At 40.6% G+C, this 18,618-nt stretch overlaps 2 protein-coding genes across 4 annotated transcripts; one reads left to right on the forward strand and one right to left on the reverse strand.

The window, feature by feature from the left end:
- The first annotated feature begins 134 nt into the window (after positions 1-134).
- Positions 135-13,765, forward strand: LOC135080116 (uncharacterized). Its single transcript, XM_063974801.1, has 3 exons — positions 135-285; positions 10,686-10,806; positions 11,524-13,765. The coding sequence occupies exons 1-3, from the start codon at positions 143-145 to the stop codon at positions 11,890-11,892; spliced, it is 633 nt and encodes a 210-aa protein (XP_063830871.1). The 5' UTR covers positions 135-142; the 3' UTR covers positions 11,893-13,765.
- LOC135080114 (uncharacterized) lies at positions 3,317-7,647 on the reverse strand. 3 transcript variants are annotated; one of them, XM_063974798.1, is made up of 5 exons: positions 7,228-7,646; positions 6,967-7,145; positions 6,777-6,875; positions 5,673-5,832; positions 3,317-3,575 (listed from the first exon to the last, which is right to left on the reverse strand). In XM_063974798.1, exons 1-5 carry the CDS (start codon positions 7,294-7,296, stop codon positions 3,477-3,479), a joined length of 606 nt encoding a protein of 201 aa, XP_063830868.1. In that variant the 5' UTR covers positions 7,297-7,646; the 3' UTR covers positions 3,317-3,476. The 3 variants fall into 3 exon arrangements, with proteins under 3 accessions (XP_063830868.1, XP_063830870.1, XP_063830869.1); XM_063974800.1 differs by lacking the exon at positions 5,673-5,832 and having other exon boundaries at positions 7,228-7,647; XM_063974799.1 differs by lacking the exon at positions 3,317-3,575 and having other exon boundaries at positions 3,730-5,832.
- Positions 13,766-18,618: the final 4,853 nt, after the last annotated feature.

Below are 18,618 nucleotides of genomic sequence, written 5' to 3' on the forward strand. Positions count from 1 at the left end.
TTTAGCAGTACCGAACATCGATTCAAAAATACTTTTTTAATTAGAATATTAGTTAAAAATCGCAAAAAATAGCAGATAAAACAATAACCTAATACCTATTCCCCCCAGGACAAGCAAACTGGGATCATCCTGGAACTGCCGCATGGGCGCGGCGGACGCGGTGACGCGCCACGGCTCCCTGGGTTCGCTTCCCATTGGGTGCGCGCATACAAACACCGCTGCCGAGTGTAATACTCGCACCCTGCCTAAACCTGACAAGAGCAAGCAGGCTTTCAGCGTGTTCAGGTCAGTTCTAAAACCATAATCTAAACTTATTCCCCTCAGCACAAGCAAACTAAAGTCCGGTCGCCGAGCAGATAGAATTTCGGACAATGACCCCAAGCTACCCATCCTTATCGCTCGCGCATAATTACATTGCTGTCGCGCCTGTGCGACGGGTGGCCGCAATGAGTATGCGAGCGCGATAGCAATATAATTACGCGCGAGCGATAAGGATGGGTAGCTTGGGGTCATTGTACGAAATTCTATCTGCTCGGCGACCAGACTAGGATCATCCTAGAACTGTCGCATGGACGCGGCGATGATGCGCCACGGCTCCCTGGGTTCGCTTCCCATCGGGTGCGCGCATACAAACACCGCTGCGGAGTGTAATACTCGCACCCTGCCCAAGCCGGACAAAAGCAAGCAGGCTTTCAGCGTGTTCAGGTTAGTTCTAAAACCATAACCTAAAACTTATATTCCTCTAGCACTAGCAAACGCCGTGGTTGGCCTAAGCAAACATGGCAACACACTGTAGCAGACGAGACGAAGAAAATCGGCACGACCTACAGCGAGATCAAACGCGAGGCTCAATACCAAACGCGATGGTGACTGTCGTGGACGCCAGAGGGCGTCTAGGGGACAAAAAAGGTCGCCGAGCAGATAGAATTACGTACAATGACCCCAAGCTACCCATCCTTATCGCTCGCGCATAATTATATTGCTGTCTGTGCGACTGTGTTGACTGAGCGATGAGCGGCCGCAGTGCGTTAGCAAAATAATTACGCGCGAGCGATAAGGATGGGTAGCTTGGAGTCACGAAATTCTATGTGCTCGGCGACCGGAATTTAGGATCACCCTAGAACTGTCACATGGGCGTGATGGTGACGCGCCACGGCTCCCTGGGTTCGCTTCCCATCGGGTGCGCGCATACAAACACCGCTGCGGAGTGTAATACTCGCACGCTGCCCAAGCCGGACAAAAGCAAGCAGGCTTTCAGTGTGTTCAGGTTAGTTCCAAAACCATTACCTAAAACTTACTCCCCTCAGCACAAGCAAACTAAAGTCCGGTCGCCGAGCAGATAGGATTTCGGACAATGACCCCAAGCTACCCATCCTTATCGCTCGCGCATAATTATATTGCTGTCGCGACTGTGCGACGGGCGGCTGCAGTGAGTGTGCGAGCGCGACAGCAATATAATTACTAGTGACCGACCGAATTTTCGTTTTCGTTTTCGGCCATTTTCGGCCAAAAAATGGTCATTCGGCCATATTTTCGTTTTCGGCCAAAAACCAGCCGAAGCTTCGGCCAAACCGAATATCAAAAATACGTGAATAAGATGGGGACGTTTATCGTTCCGATATCTTCGGGAGTGAATCTGATACACTCATGGTTCCAATCAGACTTGAACGGACGCGGTATTGTCACACTCTTTTGAAGTTTTGAAGTGAGGTTACGTTATAAAGGATGTCCAGCGAAAATTTTCCAAGTTCAAAATTGAATACAAATAAAACCAAAGAGTTTTCATTAAGTTTAATTGTTTCAAAACAGAGTCTAATGCGGATTTGAAATACGCCATGAGTCACTGGTCGGGAGCCTACAGAGCGTTCCACAGTGTGTTATGGGACGGTATAAACGGACATTCTCATTGATTTGATGAAACGTATACAGCTCAGTTATACAAACATGATAGTAAAACTCCCGTTTGAAAATTCCACGTAGTTTTCGCGGTATAAAAATTCAAAGTTACCTATTTTTTTACTTCAAAATTATGCAAAAATATTCTCACTCGTTAACTAATAACATTTAATTCATAATTGTTATAATACTTCATAGAGCTCTTAAAACTACACGTAATACCTACAGGAGGGTAGGTGGCGCTCGCCTAACGTCAATATTGAGCTCCGTGTATTTTGTAAATAAATATAGTCTGAACGATTTTTCTAAGTGTATTTCGAGTTTATCTTGTATTTCTAACGGTGTACTCTATGTGACATTGTTGGCAAGCTCCTAAGTGACTTCTTAGTGTAAAAAACAGGAAACACAAATTAAGTGACTTTGACTTATCGTAAACCAGTGACCTTTGAATTCGTTTTTATTTACTATTGTGATAATCACTATAAAATGTCTCCCAAAAATAAATTTTGCGGTGGTTGTTTACAAAAAATAGAGGACAAACGTAGATGCTTGATGTGCATGGCGTGTAAGAAACATTACGACCTGGTGTGCGCCGGTGTCAGTGAACAGCGGTTCCACGGGACGCTTGTCGGCGAGCACAGGGACCGGTGGCGGTGCGTCGCCTGCGTCAGCGCGGAGCCTAAGCGCGACAACACAAACACGCCGGTCCGGGCCGCCGTCGACGGCGTCACGGTGAGGAGGGGCGCCAACACAGTGAGCCCCGTCAGCCTGGACGTGTCCATGCTGGAGCGGCCGCCCCTGGACGACACCGCGCACAACTTGACCGTGGAGTTGCCGGACTTCCACGCGCTGGTCCTCGAGTTGAGGCAGTTCCGAGAGGAGGTGCGGGAGGAGATGAGGCAGCTCCGCGAGGAGGTGCGTGAGGAGCTGAGGGCTGTGTGCGCCCGGACCGATGCCGTGTGCGACGAGGTGCGGAAGCTGACGGGCCGGGTGACCCGCTGCGAGGACAGGGTCGGAGCCGTCGAGCAGCGCCTGCACGCCATCAACCTCGCCGTGCAGAGCGGCGCCACGGCCGGGACGGCGCGGATGGACGCGCTCGAGCAGCGGCTGGAGGCCGGGGCGGCGCCCGGGCCGGGGGCGAGCGCGCAGCTGGAGCGCACCGTGGCCGAGCTCAGGCTCGAGCTCAACGAGCGGGACCAGGAGGCCCTGCTCGCGGACCTGGAGATCGGCCACCTCCCGGAGGAGAAGGGGGAGAGCGTCGGGCACAGCGTCGCGGTGCTGGCCAGCCGGCTGGGCGTGGCGCTGGACGAGCGGGACGTGGTGTTCGCGGAGCGCGTGGGCGCGCCGCCGGCCGAGACGGGCGGGCGCGCGCGGCGCGTGGTGGTGCGGCTGGCGCGGCGCCGCCTGCGCGACGAGCTGCTGCAGGCCGCGCGCGTGCGTCGGGGCCTGGTCGGTGAGGGCGGCACGCGGGTCTTCATTAATGAGCGCTTGACCCGGCCGAACCGCCAACTCTTCCACCGGGTGCGGGATGAGTGTCGTAGGCTTCAATGGAAATACTCCTGGACGAGGCGTGGTCGCATTTACGCTCGTAGGAGTGATGGTGCTGAGGTTCGGCAGTTCCGCTCGCTCGGCGACGTGGAGAGAGTATTCGGCGCACCCGCGATATGACTCGGAACAACCTGTAAGAACAGTTTCATTAGTCACACATTCTACAACTTAAAAATAAATTTGTCATACTTTAAAACTTTATTACCTGGGCCGCCTTATTGTAGTTATTATTGTTGTAAGGTGTTAGTAATTGTAAGTCATAGGATAAATCATACACACAATAGATCAATTATTGTTGTGTTGGTTGTATTGTCAGATATTCTCATCATTCCACAACTTCTTGTATGCAATGTAGACAATTTTGATTTCATGTTACAGTACAAATGTTGCTCTGAATACAGACAGAGTCAATACATTTTTTTAATCTTTCTGCGGCTATGTTATTGCACTGTATCGGATGGTCATTGTACTATCAGGTGTGTACACCAGTCAAACTATATCATTCATATACATTTCCATAAAATTATAAACTATAATGACATTAGAAACAAATTCTTAATGCTATATAAATTAATTTATACTGAGTCCAGGGTAATGACATCTGTGACCACGGCACTATGGTACGTTAGTAACTTATCAAACGCACAGGCCTGGGGCTAAAAAAATTATTAATTGGCCTTTACAACGCAGGCTCTCTGTGCACAAAACAGGAAGAATTTATTGTTGGGGTGGAGGAATTGGCACCGGATATATTGGCAATAAACGAAACGTGGCTGGGACCGGGAGAGGATGACAGAGCTCCCAAACTGGTGGGGTACCAATTCAGACACGCTCCGAGACCTGGCCATGTCAGGGGGGGCCGGGGTGGCGGGGTCGGTTTTTATATACGTAGGGGTCTGAATTTCAAGATTAGCCAGCATCCCATTGGAACGGCAACTGTGGAGCAGATGTGGCTGAATGTACGGCTGCCCGGTCAGAGGATAGTGGTGGGCACCGCCTACCGACCTCCGTGGCAGGACGTGTCCGTATTCCTTGAGGCTATAACAGAATCAATTACCTCTTTCTCCGGGGTGGACGGAGTGTTCCTGACTGGTGATTTTAATATTGATCTGCTTGATAGTGGTAGTGCTAAATGTAAGGCTTTCACTGATTTCACACAAAGCCTGAGTGTCTCTCAACTAATTGGTGAGCCGACACATTTCACTGATCACAGTGCCACACTGATCGATGTGATGTGCACTGACATGCGGGCGGGACAGGTGACGGTGAGCCATTCACCTGATCGTGGGGGGCATGCGATGCTACTAGCGGAGGTCAAGGTGGAGGTGGAAAAGCCGTGTCCTAGGTGGGTGACGTACAGGCCACTAAAAAGTATTGTGTTGGAGCAACTGGATAAAGATCTGGGGCTAATTAATTGGAATAATATTGGAAGTCTCAATGATGTGAATCACATGGTTAGGGGGTTCTCGAGTTGTATTCTGGGACTAATGGACCTACATGCGCCAACTAAAACTAAGAAATTTAGGCACCCTCCTCACCCTTGGATAACTGACACCGTTAAGTCTATGATGCGCATTAGGGATAACTACCATAGAAAATTTAAGAAGCACGGGACAGCAACTATTAGGCAAGCTTACAAGGAGATGAGGCATATAGTCATTGCAGCAATTGAACAAGAAAAAAAAAGTTACTTTGACAGACACATAAACAACAATTACAGGGACTCAAAGAAGTTGTGGAAAAATCTTAAGAGCACCATATTGCCAAACAAAAGGGACTCAAATGAGCTGCCTCCCGCATTTAATGACCCTGACAAATTGAATGTTCATTTTTTGAACGTCCCTGGGCAGGATGAGTCAAGTATTTCGCAGCTCACTTTCTTTGAACATAATAGGCTTAATATGTCGGCATCATTTACATTAAGTACGGTGAGCAGGGAAGTGGTAATGAATACCATCAAAGGCCTGCGTTCAAACGCAATGGGTTGCGACGGCATGTCTTTGGACGTATTGCGGCTGACACTGCCGCAATCACTGGAGGCCATCACGGCAATAATAAACCGCTCATTACTTGAAGGTGTGTTCCCTGACGATTGGAAGACAGCAGTGGTAAAGCCCCTGCCTAAGACCGGCCAGCCAGCATCAATGCAGGAGTTACGACCTGTCAGTCTCCTTCCATGTTTGTCCAAGGTCTTGGAGAGGATAGTGTGCAACCAATTGACTGATTACCTTGAAAAACACAATTTGCTCCCTGCTCTGCAATCTGGTTTTCGTAAGGGTCACAGCACGGCAACTGCTCTGGCGGATGTGGTGGATGGACTGCTTGCTTCTCAGGACCGGGGCATGGTGTCCGCCCTCATATTGCTTGATTTCTCTCGCGCTTTCGATTCTATAAACATACCATTGCTATTGTCAAAACTCAGCTATTACGGCCTCGAGGCCGGAGCTGTGAGGTGGTTCCACAGCTACCTGACCAATAGGAAACAATATGTCGAACTGAAGCTGAGGGACGGGTCAGTGTTGCAGTCAAGTCCGAGGTCAGTCACAAGAGGGGTACCCCAGGGATCTATATTAGGCCCTATTTTGTACATTTTGTACAGTGCCGACATCACGGAACATATTGCACATTGCCAATATCAGTTGTATGCAGATGACCTGCAACTGTTCCTTTCGTTTCGGCCAGACGACCACGCATGTGCTATTAACATGCTTAACATGGAGCTGAAGGGTGTGTCTGACTGGTGTACGGATAATTGTCTTGTTCTGAATCCCAAAAAGTCTAAACTGATGCTGATAGGTACTCCTAAAAATATTTCTAAATTGGATAATGTCACACTGGGAGTGGAACTGAATGGCGAAATAATAGAGAGAGTCACAGAGGTCAGAAACCTGGGTTTAGTGTTCGATAGCAAATTAAGATTCGAGAGCCATATCATTGAATGTGTCAAAAACTGTTTCTACAGACTGAAACTGTTGTACAGAGTAAGACCATACTTAAGCATAGAACTCAGGCAGACATTATGTGAATCACTTATCCTATCAAAACTTAATTATTGTGACACAGTTTATGGCCCTTGTCTACTGGGTAGATCATCCAGGCTCTTGCAAAGGGTGCAGAATGCATGCGCGCGCTTCTGTTTCCATATCCCACCTAGGTCACACGTGACCCCATTCCTGAATGCAGCCAATCAGTTAAAGATGGCAGCGCGCCGTAGGCTGCACCTGGCAACCATGCTCTTCGGAATTATCACAGCCTCACGGCCTGGGTATCTATCAGACAGGCTCATGAGGTCTCAGGAGCGTTGCGGTCATAAGAAGCGTTCTTGTACTAACATCTTTCTAACTCCTAGACATCGGACGTCTGCCTTTCGCGGGTCGTTCAAATTCGCCGCTTCTCGCTGCTGGAATGACTTGCCCCCGCCGCTGCGCGCACTGAAAGTTAAAAATACATTTAAGGTTAAAGTAAAGAGTCATTTATTATCATTACAAAAGGCCGATGAGGGGCAGACATATCATCACTTACCTCTCGGATCTGCGCGGCGCCTGAGGGGGGCATAGATGTACTGGCCCGCCTCTGGATTCGTGCTCTTTTTCTTTTTCCGTGTCTGCGGATTCCTTCTTTCCCATATGCTGCCTGTAAGCACACGGGGGTGGCTCGATCAAATTCACGGCTATTCGTTGCTTGCCCCACCGTTTAGTGCACTGAAAGTTACAAACACGCTTAAGGTTCAAGTGACAGTGGTTAACATGGCAAAGAGACAGGGACGTATTTTATTTTATTTACCTTCCGGAACTGTGGGCAGCTGAGGGTGGATTGATGCGCCGGCCAGTCCGTGGAGTTTCCAAAACTCATGCTGTGCCCTCGTTTGTGCTGTCGCCGCCATGGCGGAATACGTAACTCGCGACAGCCGTGTAGAAGGCATGTCAGTCTCACAGGTTCTTGGTGCGTGGAGAGTGGCGGGTCATTATGCGTCTTGTTCTCACTAGGTACGTGGCAACACGTGGAAATAACGTTTCTCAAAGACGGACGTGATGAATAGATGACGGGGGAGCGATGAGCGAATGGCAGAGCGTCGTATTGTAACTTGACAGATAGTTACCCGGAAATAAAAATGTAAATGTCACAGACCAAATGGAAGAATTCTGTGCACAGCTGATAATGCAATGGCTATAGATGCAACTATTTGTTTGTATGTTTTACTTTAAGGTTATGTTCCGTTTTTATTTTATTAATTTATTAATTTTGACATTTAATTTTGACATTTAATTTCAAATTTTATTTCATTATTATTAATTAATATTGTTTTAATTTAAATTGATTTAATTTTTTATTATTATTTCTTTTTTTTGTTTGTGACACTGACATTGAATCTTTATTGTTTATTATGTTGTACGCTTTGGAGCTCATTATTATTATTGTTTTATTTTATTTTTTATTTTTTTTATTTTTTTCGTTCTATTGATTAGTTTTATAACACAGCATGCCCATACGCCCAAGGCGTCCACTGAAAATCAGTGTCCAGCCATGCATTTAGCTGGCTGGATATACTGAGTGGGCGTCCTTTTTGGCACATCGCCTTTATAGACATTTATAAGTATTATTATTGTTATTGTAATTTTTTTATATTTTTATTTCCATATTAATGTCCTGATTTATTGTTTCTTTTTTGTGTGCCAAATAAATCATTCTTTCTTTCTTTCTTTCTTTCTAATAAGCGTATTAAGTGCTTCGTAAACGCATTCAGTTAATTAGGAAAAATGATTTTAGTGATTTTTGTTTTTATTTTTTTTCTCAATTATACCTTAATATATGCAAACATTTTTAATTGCAAGATATAGTCTGATATTTAATCTAATTGTATAAAAAAAATCAGCCTTAAATTCCGTGATATATTTGAGGAAAATCAAATTGAAAATATGCGAAATATAGAATTGTAAATTTCCCATCACTTTTTAATAGCAATATTTCTTTTGGATGTTTAAATATCATCAGCTCGATTGTACCAAATTATTGTATTGACATTCGATTTACATAGGTTTCAAATCGATGAGATAATTATTAAAGGTAGGCTAAATTTGACTTCCTAGATTTGTTTACATACTTTTTTAGTTAGTTACTTACATACAACTTAAGTTAATATAAGAGTGTTAAAAAAGAAAAAAGACTCGACTTTAGAACCTCCTCCTTTTTTTTAAGTCGGTTAAAAACAATGTGAATGTGACTTTTTAGAACCTTCAACACTGTGCACATAACAGGCGGGATTTGAAACTTTTTAGACATGAATTATTCCTTCCAAAATTGTCGATCCTAGACGCGTAAAAATTTTATTAAGACGTTTTATGTTTTTTCTCAAATATATCACGGAGTTTAAAGCTGATTTTATTAATACAATTAGATTAAATATCAGACTATATCTTGCAATTAAAAATGTTTGCATATATTAAGGTATAATTGAGAAAAAAAATAAAAACAAAAATCACTAAAATCATTTTTCCTAATTAACTGAATGCGTTCACGAAGCACTTAATACGCTTATTACGTGTAGTTTTAAGATCTCTATGAAGTATTATAACAATTCTGAATTAAAGGTTATTAGTTAACGAGTGAGAATATTTTTGCATAATTTTGAAGTAAATAAATAGGTAACTTTGAATTTTTATACCGCGAAAACTACGTGGAATTTTCAAACGGGAGTTTTACTATCATGTTTGTATAACTGAGCTGTATACGTTTCATCAAATCAATGAGAATGTCCGTTTATACCGTCCCATAACACACTGTGCGTTCGCAGTTGAGCAATAAGTATTTGAAATGTATTGTCGAATGATCGATGAATGTCTGATACCACAACTGCAACTGCATCCCGGCCAACTACTATTTCAGCAAGGTGTCTCACCACATACGGAGAGTACCTCGATGGAGACACTGAGGACTATTTTTTCTAGCCGCCTCGGTCACCAGATCTCACACCATGCGACTTTTTTTTGTGGGGATATCTCAAGTCAAAAGTTTACAGCAAACAATCCTTAAATAATTCAGGTTCTGTAAGAAAATATCCGCCGTGAAGTTGCAGGAACATTATTAGCGTGATTTGCTCTCGCATAGTTGCGAATGTAAGGGTCCGGCTGTGAGAGTACCTATAGTAAAACAGGCATCATTTAAAAGACATTGCCTATAAAAAAAAAAATCCGCATTGTTAAACTCCAGTTTGCATTGTAATAAATAATAAAAAATAATTAATTTATTTGTATGAATCATTTTTGAAGTTGAAAAATTCCCACTGGACCCTTTATTTCTTCTTCACTTCCCAATATTTCAATATACACCGGAAATAATATTCTACTAAGAATTCATAATTCAATTTTCTGTGTTTTAATGCCGGTTTTCTTTAATCAATCCTTATCAAAAACAACTGTCAAACGTCATTACGTTTTTGGTCAAAACATTAACGGTTTTCAAAGATTTTACATAATTTCAGATTGAAATTTGAGAGTTGAAGGTCATTTTCGTTTTCGGCCGAAAATGAGACTGCAGCCGAAGCTTCGTTTTCGTTTCCGTTTTCGGCTGAAAATCCATATTCGGTCGGACACTAATAATTACGCGCGATCTATAAGGATGGGTAGTTTGGGGTCATTGTACGAGCCAGACAAGAGCAAGCAAGCCTTCAGCCTGTTCAGATTAGTTGAAAATAGAGGCATAGAAATCATTATTGTAGCGTAATTTGGTGATGACAATGATTTAGAGAAAGTTAGAAGTTAGTTATTTAGACGTTATTTTTAACTCCCCGTTGATTTTGATTTCATTTATGAAAGGTGAATTGTATGTATTCTTAGCAATTAACTAACTAAGTAACATGTTTTACGAAGTAATAATTAATAACTCACTATATTTAAATTAAAAAATACATGAATTTGAATATAGTGACTCATGGGCATACCCACTAAAAACCTGACGCTTGCCCTCGGTGAGCCAATGAGTCGGGAACGCAAGACGGAGACGCAATGCGGAACCCAAAGCAACCATCGCGGCCTATAGACCCTACCAGAAACTCTATCTAATAACCGAGTTCTAACAAAAAAAAAACTTAGTCTATAGCTGTCTTCTTCTTCTTTTCGTGTCGACAACAAACCTACACAGTGTCAGCCCAAAACTCCGCCACAAGAGTGGCGTTGTCAGTAGCACTCATGAAATTCTCCTGAGTGCAGTTGCACGACAACCCTGTGATATGTGTTTTTATGCAGGAAGCGCGTGACGAGCGAGTCTCGCGCGTGCTGCGCCAAGGACGCGCGCGACAAGCAGCCGCAAGGCAAGAAGAAGCGCTTCGACTTCACGCCCACCAGGGACATCTTCAAGAGCTTCAAGGTAAAGCCTGCGCCACTGACGGGAACATTCCCGGGACTGTTCCTGGTTCCGTTCCCGGAATGTTTCCGTAGAGTGGGAAAAGATCGGTTCTATAATCGAATGTCTTTCTGTTGAAATCCAACCAATGTATCGTTGGAGACATTCAATAATAAATCTAAAACACCACTTCTGATAAAAAACTAGCCCTGAAAATCCAATTATTCTTAACTAGCTTTCCGCCCGCGAATTTGTCTGTTTGAATTTGAATTTTGTCTGTCACAGAAAACCTTTATCGGGCGCGTCCCTGTTTCAAAAACCGGGATGAAAACTATCCTATGTCCTTTCCCGGGACTCAAACTCTTTCATCAAAATCGGATCAGTGGTTTAGGCGTGAAAGCGAGACAGACAGACAGACAGAGTTACTTTCGCATTTATAATATTAGTATAGATTAGCTGCACTCTTAATTTGTTTTGAAACTAAGAAATAGTCGATTGAATTAGGAAATCAATGATGGCATATTATGTTTCTCTACAAAATCTATTGGGGAATTCTATTCTGCTCGTAATAACTTAAACGGGATCTCAACTGCCTACACACTCATAATATTAGCAAAATTAGCCAGTTTTCTCTGGCGTAACCAATGGACGGCTTCGTCTTCCTATTTTAGATTCCTAAAAAGATAACTACTTCTAATCTTATGATCTCCGTCTAACCAAACAACTTATATTCTTTTTCAGGTGAGTCGCAAGATGAAGAATCTCAAAATAACCACCGGCCTCGGCAAAGGCGAGACGAAAAGCTGCGAGTTCCTCGATGAGACCGAACCCATCGCCACCAACCGCTGCTCCAAGTCAGTCGAGTGTTTGGAAGACAACGACGAGTTCGACGATTTCGACGCCGACCTGTCGATAGAGTTCAACGACGACGCGGTCACAACACTAGCGCTGCCGCAAGAGATCGTGGATTTGATAATACGCGGCCGAGAACAATTCAAGATACGGTTGAAGGACGCGGGTGAGAGTGACTACTTGCCAATGTCTCCAGGGTTGCCGCCGCCTCCCTTGGGGCAGTATATGACTATGTCGCCGCGCACCAACCTGGCTTGAATTGTGACGTGAGTTGTGTGATATTTTGGTTACTTTTGATATGACTCGATGGACGGAGAGAGGCAGCTTCGTCGATCAGAATCAAAGTCAGCCAATTCCAAGTATAAGAGTACCACACTAGTTTTCGTTGAGCGTCAGCAAAGATTTTTCAATAATTTTGAATATTAAAACAAAGATTTGAAATAATTTGTAACATCGCATATGAAACATTCCTTACAAACAGGAACCTGACGCTCGAAAAACACTAGGGTAGGCATACTTAGACACACAACTCAAATGCCTAACAATTTTAGTTATTAAAAGCAACATAACCTTAGTCAATAAAAACCATCATTGGCAACTTTTGGATATAAAAATCCTTACTGAAGTTTATATTATACTCTTTTACATAAAATGGGTGTTGCTGACTTTGTTTCTGTATAATTTTTGAGACGGATGTTATCGATTTTAGCGGCATTTTTTGCCAAATATGTACGTAATAATGTACGTTATTTAGTATTTTGTTTAAAGTTTCAACGGTCTAAGACGTTTTACGCAGTGTGTGGAAAAACGTGTTGTTCATCAATACTGCTATTGTTGCTTGGTTCTTGTACAAAGCTTTTGCACTTTTGATGATACTGCTACTGGTTTTCACTGAGAAATATTTAATACAAAAGGTCCTTGATTCTGGTCAAATACTAAAGCCCGGTCCGTGAGCACGTAGAATTTTGTCCAATGACCCTAGCTACCCATCCTTATCGCTCGCGCGTAATTATATTGCTGTCGCGACTGTACGACTGGCACCCGCAGTGAGTGTGCGAGCGCGATAGCAACATAATTACGCGCGAGCGATAAGGATGGGTAGCTAGGGGTCATTGGACAAAATTCTACGTGCTTACGGACCAGACTATACCTACGGATAAAGTACCTACCGTCCTTTCTATTGATCTCATAACTTATTCTTGATTTACTTTAAGCCCGTCTGGAACAGTTTTATTGTGATCAAACCTAACTCATGCGTGAGTTCATGAAAAAGCATAACATCATAGAATCTATTCTTTACACAGCTTGACACAAGACCTAAATTACAACAAATCATTGGTATATTCCTTCAAATTCTATTGTATTAATCCTGAACACTACTTTTAAGTTTGCTATAATGTCATATTTACCGATAACTAAGCAATTATTATCGTAAATACTCAAGCCAGATTTTCTGACGTATTCTGTCGTGTCGTGATGGCTTCTGACGTCGAATGATGTATGAAACCGATCCCGGTGTGATGCATCACGATGCAACATGCCAGACAAATATAAATCCGGCGAAACGAACGTCCAGACGAAGGATAGCCTCTGCGTGAAGTAGCTAGTCAGAAGTGCAGCAACTTTGATCTCCCACCGAACTTACCAGTTCACTATACATAGTTACATACAATATACCTTAGAAGCGTATATTTTTGATACGAACTTTGTCGAGATAAAAACTTCCTATATTGGCCTAAATCGTGTTGGATAGACAAAACTATTATTTACATTACATATTGTAAACTCGTATTAAAATATACGTTCAGCAACAGAAGTAGGTACTGTTGTCAAAATCAATACTCGTTGATATCAAAGAGATGGTGCGAAAATGGGGATCAATCAGTATTTTTCATTATTTTTTGTTTTATTTATGTTGTTAAATTCAGTAAGTTTACAAGTTATGGTTTTGACAATTATACAAAGAATATACTTTTACAGTTTAAATGGGGCAGTTGACAGCATAAATCAATAATTACAGGGAATTACTTATCTAAAAGAACACTTCATTCTGGCCCTAACACCGATTGGTATTAAATCAACCTCAAGTTCGTGGTTTTCAATTGTGTTGGGGAAAAAGTGACGTCATAAGCTCCTAAATATGAATAAATCGCGTTTTGTCAGCTCCTAAAAGGAGTTTCTAATTATTGATTTATGGTGTCAACTACACTATATTCAAATCCGCCTTCTCGCCGTCTATTTGATATACAAACTTATCATGTAAGTTTTGACTAGGTTCTAAAGTATTTTTAAAAGCACACTCAATAATGAACTAACCATTATTTAATTTTACTATTATCTAGGAATGATAGATATCCTCTCCCTTAAATCTATGTATTAAAATTGGTATAGAACATTGTTGAGTATTGAACTAACTTCTATACAAGCTATTTGTACAGCTTTATACACGTTTTTAAGTATTTTGTAACTACTTATTTGCTTAAGATTGTGTTCTCAACCACCGATAAGTTATGGAAGAGTCGAATAGCATAATCACATGCTTTGAGCATTGAAAATGTATATTTTCATACATCATTGATGTATCCGAGAGTGATATTTATCAATAGCGATTTGATGAAAAAGGCGAAGATAACATGCATATTATTACTATCAAATATTGCAGGTAAGTATTAAAGACTAAGAACGATCAGTTCGACGTTTTCCGCATTGATAAATACTCGTTAAGTATTATTGAAAAAATATATAAAAAAATACATAAATATGATCAATTAAATATGTAATAACAAGCCTGCAAAAACTATATGACAATCAATTTGCATGGCGCAGATAGCAGCTGTCCATTTTGAACTATTATAAATAACAGGCTGTTCCTGCATGAATTACTGCTTTTAATGTATTTGTGTAAAGGCCGAAGACGATGAGAGTAAAGCTGATGGGATTAAACCCCGAATTTATATTATTATGTATTTACGTCACGCTATAAGGGTGCTTTCTAATTGGACAGGTTGTGTCAAGTACCTATATTTATAATGTCGAGCCATTTTTGATGAAAAAATATTGCTGCCCCTGCGCCATTCGATATGACGTGTATGGGACAGCTTAAGGATACTGGTCTAATTCGAAAGCACCCTTATAGGCCCGTCTGCTACGTCACAGTATCGGTCGGTAAAGCAGACTTGTGATCGAGGAAGATGTAACTGTTCGTGGGCGGTGTATTCCGAGCCTGTAGTAGCACTGTTTTAGTATTGTTGAGTTTGTGTAGCCAAAATGTATTTTAAGGGACCTGGTTTCGTAATTGAAACTGAATATAGTCAAATTTTTTGGTGTCAGCGGCACCAGACATTAAACGGCCTCCAGCCTGCTATATGGTTTAAATGGTTGACACTATCTGCCAAGAGCTAACTGCTGGTGTTGTGTAAGAAAAGTTTTGTGTCCAATACCTGCTGATATTTACTCTTGCTAGCTAATCAGGGGTGAAAAGGGCAAGAACATAATTTAAATAAGTAGTAATTTACTGTAATTTATTGAAGAAAACTTAATTCCAGTAAATCAGGGTTTCTTCAAAGCAGGTTTTGAAATGCTTAGTGGACTGTCTCACCCATTAGCCTGCCCTTTCTCGTCTAGCTAAGATTGGAGGCCGGTGATATGGATATTAAAGACTGATATGGGGACTATGGTCATAGTATTAACATAGATCTGATTGTATTTGTGTCTGGTGTTGTATACACAATGGGGTGGTATTGGATGTATATAAGGATAAGGATTAGTTAAAATATATGTATATGCTGGATTAGGGAAAGCACTGCCAAATGTTAGGCGTAAGTTGAAGACGGTACGGTTTGATGCTCATAGGTGTAAAGAGAAAGGAGGATATATCATTGTCATGTTTTTGAGAAAGACTGAAGGGCAAGACTAGCTAAAATTTTGGAGAACTTTATGTTTAAGTGGTATTGAAAGTGTTTTGGAGGGAGAATTGTTTGCATGTCTCTTCAAAGATCTACTAAGAATTTCCAAGTTGTATCGATGTGAACAGATATGCAAACAGTTAAGTAAGAAGGCAGCTAATGTCGTGTTGTCTTCGAAGACCCTGTTACTCTACGGGCCTACTCCGCAAAGCAAATTATGTATTAAAATATTCTGAATTAAAAAATGTAATGGTCAGTGAGCGACAATGTTCCTGACAGTGTAAAAACACGAATGTCTTCAAAGACAACATCGCTATACGTATACGGCTTGATTTGCGCTGATGTGTTGTGATACTTTACTATTACTTGTTATAGAAACATTTCTATGAGCTTCATAGCTTTTGTTGATTTTAACGACTTCTATCTAGTGTGTTGATATAAAAACCAAATATTGGACGAATATTTGATACGTTTTGTATTTTGTCAGTTTGTGTGTTTAGTCAAAGCAGTATTTAGCAGTTTTCTTTTGTAAACTTGTAGTTTCGTTTTCGTAGCTTTCACATAGTGTAACTTAGTGTAAGATCTCTACCGCATTTACTTTCTGACCAATTATTTAACTCTAGTACCTAAATAGTTTATATTCCTAATAGTTTTAACGCTGTCTGATAAATTTGAAATGATCTCCGATTAGTCTTCAATTTTTATTTATTTACTTTAACCTCGTAAGCCCGGATGTGCATCAGAAGGAACTAAAACTTTGTAGTCAGTAACGCCGAGACATTTTCGGAGGTGATTTCGAAGTATCGCCGGATGTGCCTTCAGAAGAACTAAAACTTTAGCGATAAATTGAAGTTCAAAAATTCGCGCCAATCGAAAAAAAAGAGTGATAGTCTATGGCTTAAAGTATTCAAAATCAGGTATCCAAACTTATTTATATAAAAAAAACAAAACGTCACTGTCAAATTATCATTTTCCTTTGACAAGGTGGTTCGTCCGAGAAGACGTGATGTGCGATTAATTTTTTTTCTTCGCGTTAACGTAGTTTAATTGCAAAACTGATCAGTACAATTAAAGTTAAAATACTGCTAAACAAGCAAAAAAATTATTTTTCCCAATTTGAAGTAGTTTTGTAAGATTTTTTTTCGTTTGAAAATAATAGTTCTTTGCAAGGAACATTCGGTCTTAATGGTGAAAGTTTTATTTTTGTATATTTTTTCTATTGAGATGGAATTGAGTATTGGACTTTTAAAATTATGATATGATTAAGAAAATTTACCATGAGAACGTTCTGATTTTTAGTTTAGTAAATATTATAATTAACATGAATTTTCACTTTACTTCTTATACATTCTAACCTATCATTAGTGTATGTTATAAAACCGATAGTACTTTTAAAAGTACTAATTATGAAACATTAAATAAAATAAAAACCGTTGTACCTTTTCAGTTACATTTATTAATATCATTATTGTATCTTTATGTAGTATTAATTTATTAAGAAGGTTACATTTATGTTTTACTTTAAAGTATAAAATACAATTTATTTACTTTTCCTTTTTAAAGTCTGTAATACCGAATGTTCTTTTAAGAGAAAACATTTTTTTATTATTTTTCACCTAAAATAAGCTCTATGCACTGTTATATAGGGCCCCTGAAAATATGAATGCAAAAGAAAATCTCTAACATAGAAATTTTTTTACTCGAAGTGCTCGGCGTTTACTACTTCAAATTATTCGTTCTTCTGAAAGCACATTCGGCGATACTTAGAAGTCGACAAAATTTACTCTTCGGTCTTACGAGGTTAACCATGTAAAGGTTTGCTTCTGCGCACCACAGCACTATAACTAAATGTATTTTCTTTTTGTTGTGTGGTTGCGACGTCTCTTCGATATTTTTGTTCTGGTACTGCTCAATCTAAGCTGGCACATATTCTGTGGAGTTTTGTTATTTTTTCTGATTGTCACTTATCCCGATTACAATGAATTTTAAAAAGTAGGTTAAACAGAACTTCACGCATCATGTTCTAAAATGCATATGGTATTTTGAGAAGCGGTTCTGTATCTATTTATTTCTTATCTTTTTCCTCGCTATTTTATTGACGAGTTGCTCAAATAGCAATGGTTCTGGGAGGTAGAAACACATTGTAAAGTGTGGCAGCTTGATTGTAATTATTGACAAAAATTTGAGAAGATTTTGCGAAGGACCAAATTTTTTGTTTAGTTTTGTTTTATTAGTTTATTTATTGCAGCAGTGTCGATATGCATTGTGTTATCCAAATAAAAGTTTGTAAGTGTATTCCACTCGTTTTATTGTCTAACCCCTCATTTAAAGCTATAATAAAATTGTATTGATATTTTTTAATAATAAATAATAAATAAATATTTTTATTTCCAAAAAGATATACATATTCTTGACTAAAATAACAATGTACTTAAACTATGCACTAGTTATTGACCTATTTAAATATTTGCCAGTGAGACTCAAACTAAGCAGTATAGCTTGTATCTTGGGTTTCAGAGAGTGCAGTTATCAAAACGAGGCGTTCTTGGAAATTGAGCAAGTTACAGATTGCATGCAGTATTTTAAAACATATTACTTAATTAATTTAAATTAAACTTATTAACTATATATATATCTATCCGGTGTATGTGTGTGTGTGTGTGTGTGTGTGTGTGTGTGTGTTGTGTGTTATGTGTGTGTATGTGTTGTGCTTTGCTAAATTAAATCTTCTGTTTCATTGTAATTTAGATCTAGAAGCTTCATTTTCGTTATTACTTTACATAAGGATAAGGGTTTGTCTCTAGGTCGCACAATTTGCATAATTTGTTGTAGGTGTTTGGCAATGAAAAGGCTGGGCTACGCCGAGACATCAGAGAACGCAACTGCGGTAGAGGGGCTTTATATACTCGTCTTGAAATAACGTCTTTATAGTGTGGGTGAGATTGTAGGCTTCTATGCGTCTTGATCATAGCACTTAAGACAAATAATTGTCTTACCCGTAGTACGCCAAATTCCCTGTAAAGGTCGTCTGTGGGAAAACGGAAGGGTTTCTTCAGTGCGACCTTGATGAGAGCACGTT

Source organism: Ostrinia nubilalis, chromosome 17 (genome assembly GCF_963855985.1).
Source record: "Ostrinia nubilalis chromosome 17, ilOstNubi1.1, whole genome shotgun sequence".
Classification (NCBI taxonomy): domain Eukaryota; kingdom Metazoa; phylum Arthropoda; class Insecta; order Lepidoptera; family Crambidae; genus Ostrinia; species Ostrinia nubilalis.

Coding starts and splice junctions, on each gene's coding strand:
- LOC135080116 (XM_063974801.1), top strand. CDS start 143: ATGGGCGCGGCGGACGCGGTGACGCGCCACGGCTCCCTGGGTTCGCTT. Junction 286..10,685: donor CAGGCTTTCAGCGTGTTCAG/GTCAGTTCTAAA, acceptor GTTTTTATGCAG/GAAGCGCGTGACGAGCGAGT. Junction 10,807..11,523: donor ACATCTTCAAGAGCTTCAAG/GTAAAGCCTGCG, acceptor ATTCTTTTTCAG/GTGAGTCGCAAGATGAAGAA.
- LOC135080114 (XM_063974798.1), bottom strand. CDS start 7,296: ATGAGTTTTGGAAACTCCACGGACTGGCCGGCGCATCAATCCACCCTC. Junction 7,146..7,227: donor GCTGCCCACAGTTCCGGAAG/GTAAATAAAATA, acceptor TGTAACTTTCAG/TGCACTAAACGGTGGGGCAA. Junction 3,576..5,672: donor AGCAAATTGTGTTTTTCAAG/GTAATCAGTCAA, acceptor CTGTTCTTACAG/GTTGTTCCGAGTCATATCGC.